The sequence below is a fragment of the Oncorhynchus mykiss genome, chromosome 11 (assembly GCF_013265735.2).
Source record: "Oncorhynchus mykiss isolate Arlee chromosome 11, USDA_OmykA_1.1, whole genome shotgun sequence".
Lineage (NCBI taxonomy): Eukaryota > Metazoa > Chordata > Actinopteri > Salmoniformes > Salmonidae > Oncorhynchus > Oncorhynchus mykiss.
This window is the reverse complement of record NC_048575.1, coordinates 55,507,595-55,527,225: the sequence shown is the minus strand read 5'-3', so window position 1 is coordinate 55,527,225 and position 19,631 is coordinate 55,507,595. Positions and strand designations below refer to the sequence as shown.

At 41.8% G+C, this 19,631-nt stretch overlaps 1 protein-coding gene across 7 annotated transcripts in view; it reads right to left on the bottom strand.

Annotated features, from left to right (window-relative positions):
• The window catches only part of LOC110535064 (calcineurin-binding protein cabin-1-like), an 88,038-nt gene that overhangs the window by 50,474 nt on the left and 17,933 nt on the right, over positions 1 to 19,631 (bottom strand). For all 7 annotated transcript variants that reach the window (XR_005034679.1, XM_036935824.1, XM_036935822.1 and 4 more), the window contains one exon: positions 16,887 to 17,000. Coding sequence is in view for 6 of the 7 variants with exons in the window: in XM_036935824.1 (XP_036791719.1) it covers positions 16,887 to 17,000 (114 nt within the window). In the remaining variant the exon portion in view is untranslated. The remainder of the gene's footprint in view (positions 1 to 16,886; positions 17,001 to 19,631) is intronic.

Below are 19,631 nucleotides of genomic sequence, written 5' to 3'. Positions count from 1 at the left end.
GAGAGCAAGAGCAACAGGGAGAGGGAGGAAGAGCGCTAGTGAGAGCAGCAACAAGGAGGGGTAGAGCACGATCACGCAACAGCAAGAGAGCAACAGGAAAAGAGAGCGAGGAAGAGTAAGACGGAACTGTAGGCGGGAGGATAGAGAAGGAGTTGTAGGCGGGAGGATAGAGAAGGAGTAAGTAAAGAGAGGAATGTGTGTGTAGGCCAATACAAATGAATGTACACATCTGCAGGACTAAAAAGAAAGCATGCCTGCAGCAGGAGGGTACTAGTGGCCACAAGGCCAGTGTAACACAGTAGCACACGGACAACAAGCCTCGCCTCCTCCCCTTCCTCTCTTCATCTCCTGCTGGCCCACAAACATGCTATGCAAACTAGTGATGTGCCGTTCATAGAGAACAAAAATGACATGTTTAAGAACTGATTATGGATGGCATGGTGCAAGAAGGAACGCATTTAATTGATTATTTAATGTTATGATATCATGGATACATATTTGTAGAACCAAAACATACACACAGACTTTGCTCAACAAACTAACTCGAGAACTAATTGTTTTGGGTGCTGCAGTTTGAACGATATTGTGCTCATCACCCTCACTGCAGTCAAGCAACGTATTCCGCCAAAAGTTGTTAACAATCTAGTCCGGTTGCAGCCACAACTAGATGCCATTTCAAGATGTATCAAGAAATAGTCTTAGTTGTATGCCTAGAAATCAATAAAATGTACATTGTTTGAAGCACACTTCTACAAGTCAGTCACAAATGACAGCTCCATTAAGCCCCTTATGGTGACCAGCATGTGAACAAGTGGTTTGTAGAATCAAGACGTTTTCAGTTCAACCTTCGCTGGTAAGGGGTCCTGTGTGCTCTGGGCATTACGGAATCAACTGAACAAAATTTGTCAAAAGATTTGTTCTTTTGACTGAACGAGTCGAAAATATCAGAGTCAGTAAAAAGAGAGTTGAACTTTCATCACTACAGCAAAACACCTTGTTTTTCCTGCTTCCTGTTGTTAGTGTTAAAAAAAAAACATAAAAATCTGCTGACATGAGCTCTCCAGCAGGGAGGGTAGACAGACGGTACTGCAGAGGAGTAACTGCTACAACGCCAGATAGGACCTCAGAGAAAGAACCACATCAAAATAGTCCATATATTACAACATATTCCCCGGCCTTCACACTCCTCCTCCCCTGTCTGCCTGCTCATACCAACTAGTTCTCCTAGGCTAACAAAACATACCCAATTAACACTATAGTTTATACAAGTACTGGGCTCAAGAACACGTTGTTTTAAAGCCACAAACACACTTAGCTAGCATCTCAGCGCAATGAAGACAACGGTTTAAAGTGAGGATAAAAGCCACCAGATTTATTTAAAAATGTTAAAGACCAGAAAACAATGTCATTCCTCTGAATTAGGATCCAGTAAGATGACATTCTTTTTGTCTGGAGCTTGCAGTAGAGTGCATGTGTGGGCGGATGAATATGTAAGCACATACGTGTGGGGGCAACACCATGCCTTAGCAAGCACACTGTGACTCTGCAGGATCACAGAGCAAATCAGAGCAGTAAGCCCTGCACAGTACAGCAGAGCACAGCCTGATGGCACAGACCAGAGGACTGACACCTTTATTACTGAGCAATTCCACAATAACAGAGTGATGCTGAAACTCAGATTCTTCCCTTTAAGATGCATGCCAAACAGTAACCAATGATGGCAAAGTTAAACGAACCATAAAACTCTACGCACAAGGAAAATTGTTAATAAGTAGTCCTTGTGCATAGAGTTGTATGGTTTAACTTTGCGATCATTGTATTTTGTTTGGCATGCATTTTAAAGGGAAGAATCTGAGTCGGGATTGTGTCTAGGCACAGATCTGGGGAAGGGTACCAAAAGAATTTGTGCAGCATTGAAGCTCCCCAAGAACACGTTACCCTACATCATTGTAAAATGGAAGAAGTTTGGAACCACCAAGACTTCCTAGAGCTGGCCGTCTCTGCAGCACTCCACCAATCAGGCCTTTACGGTAGACTTGCCAGACGGAAGCCAGTGGAGACAGGAAAATAACCTCATACTCAACGTCAACAAAACAAAGGAGATGATTGTGGACTTCAGGAAACAGCAGAGGGAGCACCCCCCTATCCACATCGACAGGACAGTAGTGGAGAGGGTAGTAAGTTTTAAGTTCCTCGGCGTACACATCACGGACAAACTGAATTGGTCCACCCACACAGACAGCGTTGTGAAGAAGGCGCAGCAGCGCCTCTTCAACCTCAAACTTCTACAGATGCACAATCAACAAAAACAAAACAAAACAATAAACAAATTATTATCTTCTATGTTGATATCCCTACAATTAAACTTGTTCAGTTATGGCATTAAAGCATTATTCGATTAACAACATTTGGAATTGGTGCAACAGGATTATTGTGCTGACATGATCAGTTATTAGAAGGCTTACCAGTCAAACAGAAACCTTGGCATTGACCAGCACAATAAATTATGCAACAGTCACTCCCAACTGAGCTGGAACGTGTCAAAACAACAGATCATGGGTTAGGTGACACTTAATGGTGGCCCAGTTGATAACACACCAGCTGAACCCAGAGGAAAACTAGGCCAGTCAGACCTACATTACACTATAGGACAGAGTGACCTACAGAAAACTAATTTCAGGTGGCCTGGCCACCCACTGAAGACCAAGTCCCATCATGTAGCTTACCATCTCATGTCTGATCTAGCCACACTGTACTGTAGGCCTATGCTATCATTTCCCATCCAGTCATTTGGCCATTCTGTCACTGAGGGACCACAGAACAGCAATGACTGTCCCCTCTGTCTGCCATACAAAAGGCACAACACATATTACCGACAATGATTGATCTGTCGGTCAGGCTCGAGGTTCAGTGATACTACTGGGCAGGGCATGTCAACATGCCGTAGGGTGGCTCGCCTGCTTATTTTCATGATTGAGGAGTGTCTGGCAAATTGAGCACACCCCCCCCCCCCCCCCCCCCCCCCTGCCCACACAGTTCCCAAAGACAAGAGTGTGGCACCCTGAGCAGCGTGGCTTTCAGAATCTTATTTTGGCTACAATTAGTATTTCAGGGTGAGGTTTATTGTGCCCTTTAATAAAGAGTCTGACTGTCAGTGACTAACACTCGGTTTGTCAGGCAGGGTAGCTTGCTGAGTCCAGATGGAGCCAGGGCTGTGCTGCATGCTCCCTTCATCAGCCTAAGCATGGCTTTCACACACTGTTCTCAACAGCTTTATGGAGAGGATACCACAGCCGATGTCCCTCCTACTACACCAGCTCAACGCAAGATACCAAAATAAGACCAAACCCTAATTTAACATAACACGTAACTCTTTAGACTTCACAGTAAACATTGCTTGTGTGTCAAAAGGATCTTGCATGAAAGTTCAAATTGGACATGCAGATTTAAAAATAGGATTCGGACCTAAATGTCTTCCTCTCCCATAATAAGGCTACGACGTGACAACAATCTAACATGACAAAAATGTAGCTACCACATATCCATTTCATGATGCACACTTTAGAGAAGCACTAATAGCTGCTTCCATGGGGCTTTCATTCAAGTCAATTTGAAAGGAGGTTCAGTGTCTTCAGAAAATATTCATACTCCGTGACTCATTCCACATCTTGTTGTGTGTTACAGCCTGAATTCAAATAAGATTAAATAGATGTTTTTCCCCTCACCCATCTACACACAATGACGAAGTGAAAACATGTTTTTAGACATTTTAGCAAATGTATTGAAAATGAAATATAGACATATCTAATTTACATAAGTATTCACACCCCTGAGTCAATACTTTGGCAGTGATTAAAAGTATAAGCTTTCCACAACTGGATTGTGCAACATTTGCTCATTATTATTTTCAAAATTCTTAAAGTTCTGTCAAATTGCTTGTTGATCATTGCTAGACAACCAGTTTCAGGCCTTGCAATAGCTTTTCAAGTACACTGAACACGACATGTAAAGTGTTGGTCCCATGTTTCATGAGCTGAAATAAAACATCCCAGAAATGTTCCACACGCACAAAAAGCATATTTCTCTAAAATGTTGTGCACAAACTTGTTTTCATCCCTGGAAGTGAGCATTTTGCCTTATATTAAGAAGCTGATTAAAAAGCATGATCATTACACAGGTGCACCTTGTGCTGGGGACAATAAAAGGCCACTAAAATGTACAGTTTTGTCACACAACACAATGCCACAGAAGTCTCAAGTTGAGGGAGCGTGCAATTGGCATGCAGACTGCAGGAATGTCCACCAGAGCTGTTGCCAGAGAATTTAATGTTAATTTATATACCATAAGCCGCTTCCAACATCGTTTTAGAGAATTTGGCAGTATGTCCAACCGGCGTCACAATCGCAAACCATTTGTAACGACGCCAGTCCAGGACCTCCACATCCAGCTTCTTCATCTGCGACTTCAGTGGGCAAATGCGCACTTTTGATGGCCACTGGCATGCTGGAAAGGTGTGCTCTTCACAGATAAATCCCGGAATCAACTTCACTGAGCAGATGGCAGATGTGTGGGAGAGGAGTTTGCCAATGTCAACGCTGTGAACAGTGCCCCATGGTGGCAGTAGGGTTATGACATGGGCAGGCATAAGCTACGGACAACGAACACAATTGCATTTTATCAATGGCAATTTGAATGCACAGAGATACCATGACGAGATCATGAGGCCCACTGTCGTGCTGTCATGTTTCTGAATGATAATGCACAGCCACATGTCACAATGACCTGTACACAATTCCTGGAAGATGAAAATGTCCCAGTTCTTCCATGGTCTGCATACTCACCAGACATGTCACCCATTGAGCATGTTTGGGATGCTCTGGGTCGACCTGTTCGACAGCGTGTTCCAGTTCCCGCCAAAATCCAGCAACTTCGCACAGCCATTGAAGAGGAGTGGGACAACATTCCACAGGCCACAATCAACAACCTTATCAACTCTATGCCAAGGAGATGTGTTGCGCTGCATGAGGGAAATTTTGGTCACTGGTTCAAAAATAATGTTAAACACTATTATTGCACAGAGTCCATGCAACTTATTATGTGACTTGTTTAGCAAATGTTCACTGCTGAACTTAAGGCTTGCCATAACAAAGATGTCAAATACTTATTGACTCAAGACATTTTAGTTTTTCATTGTTAATTAATTTGTAAAAATGTCCAAAAACCTAATTCCACATTGGCAAAAACTCTCAATTTAATCAATTCAGGCTGTAACAACAAAATGTGGAAAAAGGGGTGTGAATACTTTGAAGGCACTGTAAATTACTGGTGTGGGGAAGAGATGACCACAGTCATCTCTTCTACAGATCCTCCACAGACCTAATCATCCTACCAGGCACACAATAGAGCAAGCCCTCCCTCCACATGGGCTTACATTCATGACAGTGCTACCTAGGATTCCACAATTAGGCTAAAAGCAACCATACCACAGCATGCTAAAAAAAAAATTCAACAAATGTAATGAGATGGTGGACACGGAGTATGTCTTTCCCAAAAGTACGCTTTTTATTTTCAAGATTTAAACAACTGACGCGAAGTTAGAATGTCTCAGTTCTCCCTCCATTGTTTTAGCCATTAATAAGGGTCTCTTGGTGCAGTATGTTATTGCTATAAGTCGAGGAGGAAGTCTATTGGATGACATGCCAAATGAATGCGGAACTTGTACTCTAAACATTTCCTTCCAATCATTTACTTCTGATTTGATGTGAAATTGTTTGAAATTGCTGTTATTCACTTTTGAGTTCTCAATATTCAAAATAACTTTTCACTTTCCAAATTGTAAAATAAGGTCACAACTCAGGATGAATATTTTCCTGAAATGTGCCCATTTAAAGCGTTTAAAACCAAGAAATGGTCACTACGCCAGGGTTCTCCCAAAATAAGATTGTCGCTGCGCCACATTGCCATCTTGGCAGCTCTCCACTATGTAAAAAGACTTCACAGCAAGTGAAACTGATATTTAGTACTGATAGCCAATGACATTGTTATGAATTGAAAAACAGGCAGTGTCACTCAGAGCGTTACCATGTTCCTCAATTAATTCAGCACATTTCAGCAGTAGGCCATCTCGAAACACCCCGAGTAGGCCATAGCGTTGTCGAATCATACAGACTTTGCAACGGCAATAAAACAAAAGTCAAATGGCCAAAATTACTAAGCTTGCTAGATAACCTCCAACAAATGACAGAACATCTCCTATTTGGCTAAATTGAGTTGATTATACAGATAGCAGGTCAGCTCATGAATAACAGGGACATGGAGAGGAAATGGTTTAAATAGCAAGGTATCTTAACGAGGACCAACTCTGTATAAAAAAAACAACAACAACGTCCATATATCTTCTCTCATATTGTTTGTTGATCACACATTTTCTACCAAAGCTCTCATATGGGAAGCAATACAAGACAGCACAGAAGAGAGAATACAGTAGACGGCACACGTCAAACGTGATTTATGACCCTATTTTATGGGTCACGTGTGTATGCCCATATATGGACATCCTGCAGGACATCCTGTCAGGAAGTTCTCACGCTTCAGAGTGTTTATTTAACCCATATTGACAGCTTTAAAGGAACAGATGCACTATGATTGATGTGTAGGGACCTCGTTGAACTGGGGAATGTGTTTTAACATTTCAACGAGTATGGCTCCCCCCAGTTGTACTGGCTGTTGTCTATGAAACAGGAATGTCCGGGTTTATTGGGGGCAGCCGCATTATAAATAAGAGCTTAACACTACAAGCGACCTCGATAAACCCCAGAAAACACTCTACAAGAAATTAAAATAAACCCAGAACATTAAATAACAAATTAAACATGTCTCCTAGGCCAAATGTAGGTGTACTTTGTGCCTCGTGTCAAGAACACAATGACAATAACATTGAAGACATTCTGTGTGATGCCCCTGATTGTTTTAATGAAGTGCAGGATATGAGTGATGGACATATGGGTTACATTTTCCAACCGGAGGATTCAACTGTGAAGATTTTCACAGACAGCGGCCACAGTCCCCTTTATCAAACAAAACCCGGGAGTTTTTCTCCTGCGCTACATATGAGAGAATGGCTTAAGATGAGGCTGGCGCTATGCCAGATCGAACACGCCCTGAGTGGGACAACCCTGCCCGGGTACGCGCTGGAAGAGGAAGTGTGCGGGCGAGATGATTTGAAAGCCATAAGAATCTCTTCAGTGGCATATACTGTAGTCCAGACTCCAAAGTGACAATTAGCATGTGCCCAATTCAATAGTTCCAATGCTACAAAATCGGTTAGTTTGTTTGTATTTTCCAAAGCCTGCAAGGATGTGAACTATTTTGTGCCCGTCTTTAGCTTTAAGTGGAGCTGGCCATGATAAAACAGCTGGACAATCTTTTCCAACATCGTGAACAATTACGCCGCTGGGCGCTTCTATCCTTAAGACAGACCCAGGGTCTAAAGGCAAGACGTTCGATCTATCCAGGTAAAGAAGACATACTGAACCTGGAGTGTGCTGGACATCGTGCAGGGAAGAGACACTTTCGGGAAGATGGGGAATTAGACACAGACAGGTGTCTGGGTTAACCATATAGTTTCCCCTTTTCTGTAAGAAAGGAATAGTACAATTGTTTAACTAATTATAACACGTTTAAAAAGGTCTGAACTAAATAATATAATTAAATAAAGGGTTTTAAAAGTGTATCTCACCTTTAACGAATGGAATCTCAGTTTCCCTCTCTCAGTCTGTCTCAGAGAAAGGCTTTCTGGGAAAGGTGTGTGTTTCAAAACAATGTTTTTTTTCTGCAGTTGTTTTAAAACAATGTTTTTTTTTTTAAATATATGAAGTCTTTCCTACAACAGACAGTTATAAATATAATCATTTAAAAGGGTATTAAAGTCTAGTACTGTAATAATTATACACTACTCAAAAAAATAAAGGGAACACTAAAATAACACATCCTAGATGTGAATGAATGAAATATTCTTATTAAATACTTTTTTCTTTACATAGTTGAATGTGCTGACAACAAAATCACAGAAAAATTATCAATGGAAATCAAATGTATCAACCCATGGAGGTCTGGAGTTGGAGTCACACTCAAAATTAAAGTGGAAAACCACACTACAGGCTGATCAAACTTTGATATAATGTCCTTACAACAAGTCCAAATGAGGCTCAGTAGTGTGTGTGGCCTCCACGTGCCTGTATGACCTCCCTACAACGCCTGGGCATTCTCCTGATGAGGTGGCGGATGGTCTCCTGAGGCATCTCCTCCCAGACCTGGACTAAAGCATCCGCCAACTCCTGGACAGTCTGTGGTGCAACGTGGCGTTGGTGGATGGAGCGAGACATGATGTCCCAGATGTGCTCATTTGGATTCAGGTCTGGGGAACGGGCGGGCCAGTCCATAGCATCACTGCCTTCCTCTTGCAGGAACTGCTGACACACTCCAGCCACATGAGGTCTAGCATGGTCTTGCATTAGGAGGAACCCAGGGCCAACTGCACCAGCTTATATGGTCTCACAAGGGGTCTGAGGATCTCATCTCAGTACCTAATGGCAGTCAGGCTACCTCTGGCGAGCACATGGAGGGCTGTGCGGCCCCCCAAAGAAATGCCACCCCACACCATGACTGACCCACCGCCAAATGGGTCATGCTGGAGGATGTTGCAGGCAGCAGAACATTCTCCACGGCGTCTCCAGACTCTGTCACGTGCTCAGTGTAAACCTGCTTTCATCTGTGAAGAGCACAGGGCGCCAGTGGCGAATTTGCCAATCTTGGTGTTCTCTGGCAAATGCCAAACCCCCACCTGTGGACGTCGGGCCCTCATACCACTCTCATGGAGTATGTTTCTGACCGTTTGAGCAGACACATGCACATTTGTGGCCCGCTGGAGGTCATTTTGCAGGGCCCTGGCAGTGCTCCTCCTGTTCCTCCTTGCACAAAGGAGTGGTCCTGCTGCTGGGTTGTTGCCCTCCTACGGCCTTCTCCACATCTCCTGATGTACTGGCCTGTCTCCTGGTAGCGCCTCCATGCTCTGCACAATACACTGACAGACACAGCAAACCTTCTTGCCACAGCTCGCATTGATGTGCCATCCTGGATGAGCTGCACTACCGGAGACACTTGTGTCGGTTGTAGACTCCGTCTCATGCTACCACTAGAGTGAAAGCACCGCCAGCATTCAAAAGTGACCAAAACATCAGCCAGGAAGCATAGGAACTGAGAAGTGGTCTGTGGTCACCACCTGCAGAACCACTCCTTTATTGGGGGTGTTTTGCTAATTGCCTATCATTTCCACCTGTTGTCTATTCCATTTGCACAACAGCATGTGACATTTATTGTCAAACACTGTTGCTTCCTAAGTGGACAGTTTGATTTCACAGAAGTGTGATGGAGTTACATTGTGTTGTTTAAGTGTTCCCTTTATTTTTTTTGAGCAGTGTATATAGTTTGTATAACAAAGTTATTTTGTATGTGTCTAAAAAAATTCTGGCATGGTTAAATATTGCGCTGTATTTAAAACATTTTAACATGTTTAAAAAAGGTCTGTACTAAATATGTAGAATTAAATAAAGGGTTAAATATCGGGTTTTAAAAATGTATCTCACCTTTTTTCTCTAAGTGTGTGTGTCTTAGAACGGCTTCAGGAAAGACGTGTGTGTGTGTGTGTGTGTGTGGGTGTGTGTGTGTTTCAAAACATTGGTGTTTTCGGGGTGTGTGTGTGTGTGTGTTTCAAAACATTGGGGTTTTCGGGGTGTGTGTGTGTGTGTGTGTGTGTGTGTTTCAAAACATTGGGGGTTTCGGTGTGTGTGTGTGTGTGTGTTTCAAAACATTGGGGTTTTCGGTGTGTGTGTGTGTGTGTGTGTGTGTGTGTGTCTCGACAATTGTGCTTGAAACATTTCAACATTAAGGGGTCATTAGCACATAAGTCTTTCAAAACAGGCGTTTTACCCCGAGGATGGGGGTTACGTGTGTGGGGTGGGTCTGTGTGTGTCGTCTCGACAAGTGTGCTTGAAACAATTCAAAATTAGGGGTCATTTCCACATAAGCCTCTCAAAAACAGACGTCGTTTCCTCGATGATGTTGGGGGATCAAAAGTCAATCCAACCAACCAGCAAAGAATAGGTCTAGACACCTCTAAGGTTTAAAAACAATGTGTTTTTCCCCAAAACAATACCAACACTAGGGGGTCATTTGCACATAGGTTGTCTCCACACAACAACAAAAAACAGTCAACAAACAAACAATCCCCCAGGTCTGTAAATTCATTCCATACATTTGCTCCGTTCGGACACAGCTGCTCATCTGAAAAGTATTTTCCAGCCTTTCTGCAAGCCTATGCACATGGAGAATTTTGAAGGTGAGGATTTGGAATTCATATATTAGATTTTGTGTGGGTTAGGTAGTTTGTGGGAAATGTTTGACATTACTGCACTGTTTGGAACTCTCTAATATTAAACCGTTGTTATATATGGTTTTTACAGATATTCTAAAAGGGGTGGACATTGAATTTTCAGATATGTTTTTATGTCTATTGTGTGTATATATATATATATTATATATATACATTTTAACTTAAAACAAATATATATATATATATATATATATATATATATATATATATATATATATATATATATATATATATATTTGTTTTAAGTTAAAATGTATATATTTCGTATAAATATATTTAAATATTATTTAACAATGTCTATAGGATACCCAACATTTATACAGCTGCTACCGGGAATAATTAATTTGGATCATCCAACATTAGATGAGGAAACAGAGGTGCAAACAGCGACCGGTTCTTCTTTATGCAGCCTGTCACCATCAAGCTATTTTCGACGTAAGTCCAAAAATAAAATGCGTAATAATATTTATACATGGAAACAAAAAAAGTGTGTACACTATTTTAAAAAGCTAATCTTGTGTTTACAGCGGACAGAACCCCAACAAGAATACCTGAAGCATTATTGACTCTGAACGACGTCGGGGGAGCTGAAACAAACGGCTTTACCAGAACTCCAAACAACCCAAACAAGAACTCCAAACAACCCAAGAAGCGCCGTTTTAACACAGCTACACACCCCCTGGAACCTCCAGCCAATCGCTACATAATCTAGCATTTATGGCGCATCGCAATACTTTGGCACAAGTGCCAAGGCCCGAGAAGGGCGACTGGTCTGAAAACGATTGGATTCAAGAACATGCTCTCTATGGATACGGTATGACCCTATTATACATTTTTTTATTAGTTATACATTTTTTGATAGAATATGTTAAAACAATGTCAAATAAATGTTTTTTTTCCAGACTCCAACGATGGCTATACAAACCCTGCAGAATCTACAAAGCAAGAGGACATTGGGATAGGACCCGTGTTATCCAGGATTCCTCAGAACAGCAAGCGCCAAAAATATATAATTATATATTATATAATATACATTTGATTTTTAATAACCTATTTTGTATATATTTTTCTTCCAGACTCCTCCCAGGCGTATACCAACACAGAAGGCCCAATATGTCGAGAGGACGAGGAGGAATTCGGCACCCAGGACATACCTAGTAAAACATTGAAAACTGATCATTTCAACGCTTTAAATTCTGAGGAAGACGATGTGTTGATGTTTGAGGCAGCCAAACAGCTTGATACAGCCAATTCTGAGGTAGAAACAGATCCTGAAATAGATTGAGATATGTTTCTCACAGCCTTTTACAGGGCTCTGAAAGCCAGAGGGGTTCAGCTTCACAAATGTATGGTTGCTTTACTAAAGCGTCAATAGAGTCAAGATCTATCCTTCTGGCATAGAACAATGCCCCGCTTGTTAAAAAACTATCTGATTAAAAAACACCCAAACAAGCACTAAAAACCTGTACGTAACAAGGATCCTTCTAGAATACAACCAGAACTCATATCCTTAATTAACCAAATGAATGAGAGCACAACATCTTTAACACCCTCCCACACCCCCCTCCTTTAACTCCTATGTCCGTGGAGTCTGAGCAACCACACAATGTTTTTGAGGAATTGGAAAATTGTGTAATAAATCAGAGTGCCGATGGTATTGATAGAAGTGTTAGGGTTGTGTACCGAAATAAATAATAAATCATTCAGCAATACAGAGATTAGACCGTTTTTTAATTTCACATGGATGAATCGGAACCTTGATTATGCAGTTTTTTTATGTGATGATCTTGGATACTCTGAGTGAACTTTTAGAAAGGGCTACAGATTTTGCAGAACCTTGTGATGTCTTACAACTTGAAAATTGTGGAGATAGATAGTGTTTTGCATACTCTTGTTTTACCCATTGGTGCCGCAGATCTTGAACAGTTTATAGCCCTGCTGGAACGACTTGCTCAATCTAATTTATCCATCATAGCTGATAGGACTAGAGCTCATTGTACAAATCGTACGTCAACCCCTAGGGGGAGGGGGTCAGAGAAGGAAACCGACGACAATTCAAGTCATACTCTAGCTGGTCCATTCAATGGTTGGAGTACATAGCCCAGGATAAAAAAAAAATTTATTCAACATGCTTTGAATAGTGGGGAGAAGGCTGTATCACGTAGATGGATATACACAGATCGACGGTGTGGAGACAGTGTTTGAGTACAACGGTTGTTTCTTCCACGGTTGCTTTGTGCCCCGGGCCATGTGTGTCCTAACCCAAAAGACTTTTGGGGATATGTACGAGGAGTTCCAAGACAAATTGGAATCTTTACAGGCTACTTATGGGTTGAAAGTGAATGTGATGTGGGAGCATGAGTGGACAGAACTCAAAAAGTCTGATCCTCATGTTCGAGCTTTCCTTTCCAGCTTTGACACACCAGAACCCTTGGAACCCCGACAGGCCATGTATGGAGGTCGTACCAATGCTTTGACATTACGGTATGTAGCGCAACCCAATGAGACAATAGGATGTAGATTTTACATCCCTTTATCCTCATGTAATGAGTTCCTCTTGCTATCCTATGGGTCATCCTGAAATTATTCACTGTGACTTTGACTTACCAAAACTATTTGTCTGATTAAATCAGCGGTTTACCTCAGAGAGAATACAGTAGACCGCACAAGTCAAACATGCGATTTATGACCCTACTTGATGGGTCAGGTGTGTATGCCTATATATGGGCATCCTGCAGGACATCCTCCCTTCCATTCTCACGGTAGGGGGAGGGTGTTTATTTAACCTGATAGCTTCAAAGGAACAGATGCACTGTCATGATGATTGATGTGTAGGGACCTCGTTGAACTGGGGGATGTGTTTGAACATTTCAAAGAGTATGGCCCCCACCCTGTTGTAATGACCTTAGGGCTGTTGTCTATGAAACAGGAATGTCCAGAGTTATTGTGGGGGAAGACGCATTATAAATAAACCCCAGAACACCAAACAAGCGACCACGATAAACCAATAAAGAAATTAAACATGGATTTTGTGATCAGTGGCACACACGTGATGACCGTAACAACGGAAGCAGGGCCTCGGTTGAAACTGAGAAAGGTCCAATTATAAAGCATCAATATACGATGCGCCAAAAAAAAGAGGTTTCTGAACATGTATAGAACCCAAATACCGCCCACAACTGCGCTGAAAGATCAAGTGATGACTAAAGGACAGTTATGGGGTTCTGTTTGATTATCCGGCCTGTAGAGTGAAACTCTATACGGTAGCCGAAGGAGAAGAATATACAGACCAGACTTTAGGAGAGGACTACAGGCTTGAAGACTGGCAGGTGTTTCGCCAGGTGGTGTGTCCCGAACAGAGTTATCAAAGGGGTATAGCTTGTTCACGGGCTACGAGACCCGATGGGAAGGTGCCCCTGACTCCTCAGGAAGAATATTTCATAGGGTGAAAATACAAAGAAAGAATGGACTTCCATGTGGGTGCGTGGACTTCTATATCAGCAACGAGGAAATCCACAACGAAAACAGTGATGGTGGCCAGAGTGGGGATTTTAGGTTGCGTATGCTTATTCCTTTTAAAAGTTGGGATATAATGGAATTGAAAATGTTAGAGTTAGTGGATGCTCTTTTTGTACAGAGCCAACAATGGCAGAGCATTGTTCGGCTAAGGAAGTGCATGATATATACGAATCCTAAGGATTATGATTCAAAGGAACCCCAAGAAGTAAGTGGATGCTACGTTAACCACGCCCCGATACCAAAGGAATGGTTCAACAATAAAAGGGGTGACCATAAAGCCACCGGTTCATCATATACCATGGATATTCATATACCATACCATCGATTCGTCATGTGTACCAGACCCTAAGAACTCTATGCCTCACAGCCCTCCATTCTACTCCCCCTAGGCAAGCTCCCCCGACATGTACACCGCCAGAGGATATGTTTGATGTGGTGGTCAGTACTATTTTTGGGGACACCATCAAGGCCTCTGTAGCTGCACTTTTAGATGTGGTTATTGGAGAGTATATAAGAGAACAATGCCACGGTTGTGAGATCAGTCATCCCAGCCAACGCCAACCTTCGTGTTTATATGCCCCACCCTGGTACTACTTCTTCAACCACTTTGAGGAGCTGGTGAAAAGACTGTGGTCCAGCCTCTTTATACCATCGATGGTCAGAGCCCTGGAGTCTATGGGTCTTGTGCTGTCTATTCCCAGAGTTTACAGGGTAACAGAGGTTTTCTTACATGAACTAAGGGAGATGATCTACATCCACGAGAAACTCAAAGAAATCCGGCACACACTGGTGGACGACAACAAATACAAGGAAGCTTTGGTGGCTGATGTGGTGACTTTCTGCCTCAATAAACCAAGAGAACAAGTAATAATAAATATGTTTTATTTAGATGTAAAGCAATGGGTAACTATATGCATATGATGTTAGAGAATAAATGAATAAAATAGTTTGAGAGAACTTACAAATGTTATGCAGTAAATTATTGAAAATAAAGGGAACAATTTATCGTTCTATACAACAACCCACAATACATGGGCTACTGCAGAGTGTGTGCTAAAAATGGAGCAAATCATGAATCATGTAAGATACGGGCGAGAGTCTACAATGGACACAACTGGATGATTCTGAAGAACTAGAAACATCCTTGTCTAAGATTTTACTTTATTTGTTTGAAACACCATTTAATTGTAACGTGTCATATTTGTTGTTTATATACTTATATAACAGATATGTGTGTTTTAAAAATTCAGAGATACAAGCCTGTAAGTGTGAACCAAGTACACAAGGTGTTGCATGCATGGGTTGTTGAGAAAACGGGGACTAATATCCTGCTACGTATCCTGACTTGTCTGTATATGTAATACTTGATGTTTGAAAAAATAAAATTCAAAAGAAATGTCGTTATTTAAAAGGGGCTCATTAATGTTATTGTACATCAGAGAGGCAAGAAGGATGGCGGAGCAGATTTTGAAAAACATTTATTATACCCCCTCTAACCCAGGGTCTTATGGGGGGGGGGGGGGAGTGGTTCCAGAGAGCTATAGCCGAAGAAACAGGTAGCAGGTTAGGCACTGCTCAAGTAAATGAATGGCTAGCAGAGCAGGATGCTTACACTCTGCATAAACCTATGCGAAAACAATTCCTAACCATCCCTTGTCCCAGTTTCAGGCAGATCTGTGTGACATGCAGGCCCTTGCAGATAAAAATGGACATCGCTACATGCTAACGGTTATAGACATTTTCCCTAAAATACCATTTGTAAGAGTCTTAAAAATTATTGGGGCAGATGTGACTATTTGTGACCTTTGACTATCTTAAAGGAAGGAGGAGCACCCAAGAAAGTGCAGACTGAAAATATTTTTTCTTTTTAATAATACTTTTCAGAAACTCGTGAAAAAGCACAATATCGTACATTTTACTACAGGTTCGGATTTGAAAGCTTCAGTTGTGGAACGCTTTAACAGAACTTTGAAGGAGAGGATGTGGAAATACTTTACAGCTCACAACACAGATATATCGATATAGTTCAATATTTAGTAAAGGGTTAAAACTACCATAAGAGTATACGGATGAAGCCCTCCGAGGTCTCTTATGAAAACTCTTTTGAAGTCTTTAAAAATCTGTATGGTTTGTTCCCCCTTCGTCGTAAGAAAATAATTGATTTTAAATTCATAGTGGGGGACTTGGTAGGTATATCCAAGTTGAGGGGTGTTTGACAAAAAATATGAGCAAGGTTACAGCGATGAGATGTTCACAGTTACTGAATGTCTACCACATATAACCCCTGTCTACAAGTTAAAAGATTATGAAGGGGGGGGGGGGGGTTATAGGAGGGAAAAACTAACAGGTCTGTGAGAGCTGGAATTCTTACTAGTTGGTAGGTGATCAAATATTTATGTCATGCAATAAAATGCAAATTAATTACTTAAAAATCATACAATGTGATTTTCTGGATTTTTGTTTTAGATTCTGTCTCTCACAGTTGAAGTGTACCTATGATAAAAATGACAGACCTCTACATGCTTAGTAAGTAGGAAAACCTGCAAAATCGGCAGTGTATCAAATACTTGTTCTCCCCACTGTGAATACATGAATAACCAAAGTTTGAATTATACAACCAATTTTCCATAGCCTATAGAGTTATCAGAGGCCTGGGAAGTAGGTCTCAGCGAGATTACATACCCTCATAGTTCGTATAATATCAAGGATAAGGACCCTGATTTTTATTGCAAAAGGATATCGGAACCCCCGCCTGATTTTGCCAAGCTATCGGTCATTGCTAAGCTATCGGTCATCAATATTAACGAACAAACAAACTAAACAACCAGGACTAGTGCATAGTAATGTTAGCCAGGTGAGCCAGCCAGGGTAGCAGAAACTTGATGGCGGAGCTGGCTTGGTGAACTGTGGAACTTACAATGAACAGGTTTGTCTTGTTCCCCTCATAGAAAAGTCCTCGTGCTGGCATATACTTCAGCTGTTGCCATGGGACACTGCTTCCTAGCAACACATCACGTGGCCACCGCAGATTCTGTGAAAACACAAAAAAAATATCTGAAAATGTGGGGGATGCCCCTCAAGAGGAAGACCACAAACTACAAACACGAGACAAAGAAAAAGGTGAAAATGTTACATCATACCACAAGCGTCATTGAATCAATCATTTACGGATGCATCATCCACTACAGTACCTAACATCACTGTATTGTTACCTTGTTCTGTCATAGCAGCTCCAATGGCCATTAACTGTAGTTTAACAGTACAAGGGGACTGTAGCTGAAGTCAATTTGTTGACATGCAAGGGGTACTCCTTTTAAATCAGCACTGATGTTTTTATTAGATAGTGGAGAGGTTGGGTTAGGCAGAGGAATGGCCATTCAGATAGACATAGAACATATTGCTGACAAGACATTTCCACCACTGCCTTTTTGAAAAGCTAACTCTAGCCACTGAGCTGTAAAAACCCAGTGCCAAATGATCGGAGATTACAGGCCCTCCTGCCAATCCCTGACTTCCTTAATGAGTCTCACACTGACGGTCCCAGCCCATGCAGGTTTAGCCTAACTGTTTCTGGGAGCAAAAGACGTGCAGAGGCTTTAGTAGAAGGGTGCAGTTCACCCTCATACAACTATGATTCTCCCACAGTGTTGTTTTCTGTGTTTCAATAATGTATCATATCAATAAAGTTGGTCCAGGCATTTGGCATCTCTCCTGGACCAGCTCTCAGGAAAGCTCAGCAGACATCTGTTTCAGCAGGGAAGGCCTTGTACATGAAGTTCCATACCAAAGTCAAGTGTTGTGGACAGATGTAAATTATCATATTTAATAACAAATCTATGAAAGCCATCTGAATGTGTTTAAAGGTTCTGCATAAAGGAATCAGAGGTAGGCTATTTAATTTCTCAACTATCCATCCACCACACATTCCTGTTACAATAGGGCAATTCAACGTAACAGGGTGATGCTGAGACTCAGATTTTTCACTTTAAAATATAAACCAAACAAAAACCAATGATTGAAAAGTTTTTAAAAATAAAATGACTCTGCATCACTTTGTTACCGTGGAATTTGCCCAATAATAACCCCTAGCCTTAATTTAGTATTCGCTGAGAAACGTACGATTACATTAGCTTGTAATTCAAACCCCAGAAGAAGTAGGATTTGTAGTGAAAAACAAACAGGGTTGTCACTTATTAACCAAGAGGGCTATAGACCTGAACAGCCACAATGCTGCCTCTGGTCTGTAACGCTGAGCCGTAGGTAGTTACTTGACAATTTAGCAGAACAGCTCAACTCCTTGTTTTTCCATTCAGTTCCAAAAGGAAATGTAATACAGAACCAATTATTTCACTTACCTTTAGGACATACTCACTTCTTAAAACAGGTGCAAGCTCTGTGATTGAGATTCTTAATCCATTTTTGTCAAGCCTAAAACACTGGGCAGTAAACTACAGCCCAGGTCAGTCTACCTGACTGAAAGAATCCTAATCTAAATATGAAAAGCATGCTCTGAGAACAGCTACATAACGGTCTCAAGAGGTGAATAAAGAGAACAGCAACAGTTCACTAGTCTGTTATCAATGACCAAAACTCTGCCCTGGAAATTGGTTAACCCAACCTCATTGAATTGGGATCAGCAGTCCCATATGAGGGTCTGACTGGCAAAGTGCTGACTGTAGGGCGTCACGACACTAAACAGTCTAGCTGTGCCAAACCTGGCTGAGAGAGCACTGTGCTGCTGCCACCCACGCACACCTCTGCACACAGAGCCTTGTGTCCAATGCACACTCTGCTGTTTCAGCACCTACTGTACTATACGGTCACATTAACCCCACAGTCCCACAGGCAAAGTAGCACAATTGATAAGAGGAAGTCAGAGTCCAAGCCAAACAAACTACAGACATGCAATTCTTAGAAAAACACCATCTATTTGAATACCAATATACCATACCTGAGGAAATGGTGTAAACTAGATTCATGGTTTCAGATCTGAGGGTTTTAAATGTCAAAGTTAATTGCAGGAAATGCCACTGATGATAAGAGTAGGGGCGAATATTCCTGTCAAAACATTCTGTGAATGAATGTTAGCGAACCATATATGATATGGAGGGAGGGTGGACAAACTAACCTGTTGGGTCTTGCTGTTGATGGAGAAGGCCAGACGGTAGAGGCTCTTGTCGTGCTGAGGGAAGCAGCTCAGGCAGAAGAAGACATTACGGACACACAAGTCCCACAGCATGCGACAATGCTCAGTAGGGAGGGCCTTGGGCACCTCAACCATCTCTGGGGGGTCCTGGTGAGTGGACGAGGCCTTTGGTCAGGTGGATGGAACAGGCAGTGGATGAGAGCAGGGATCCATGGTTGGCTTTAGCGCATCAGCCTCAGGTACTGTCACTGACATGGTGTCCACTACTTCTTGGTCTTCCAGCAAGATTTACGGTCCCGTCCTCGTTGCTTTTTTCCAACCACGTGAACTTGAGGAATTCAGGGTTTAAAGAAGAGATTTTCAAACATTAACATGATCCAGTCTCAATATGTCCTACCCTCTCTAAAACACAACATTTGACTTCCACAATATCACTTAAGAACATCCCATTTAGGAAATAATAAAGGGTAGAATGCATTTCCATTACTGCATTTCAGGATAAAACAAACAAAATCC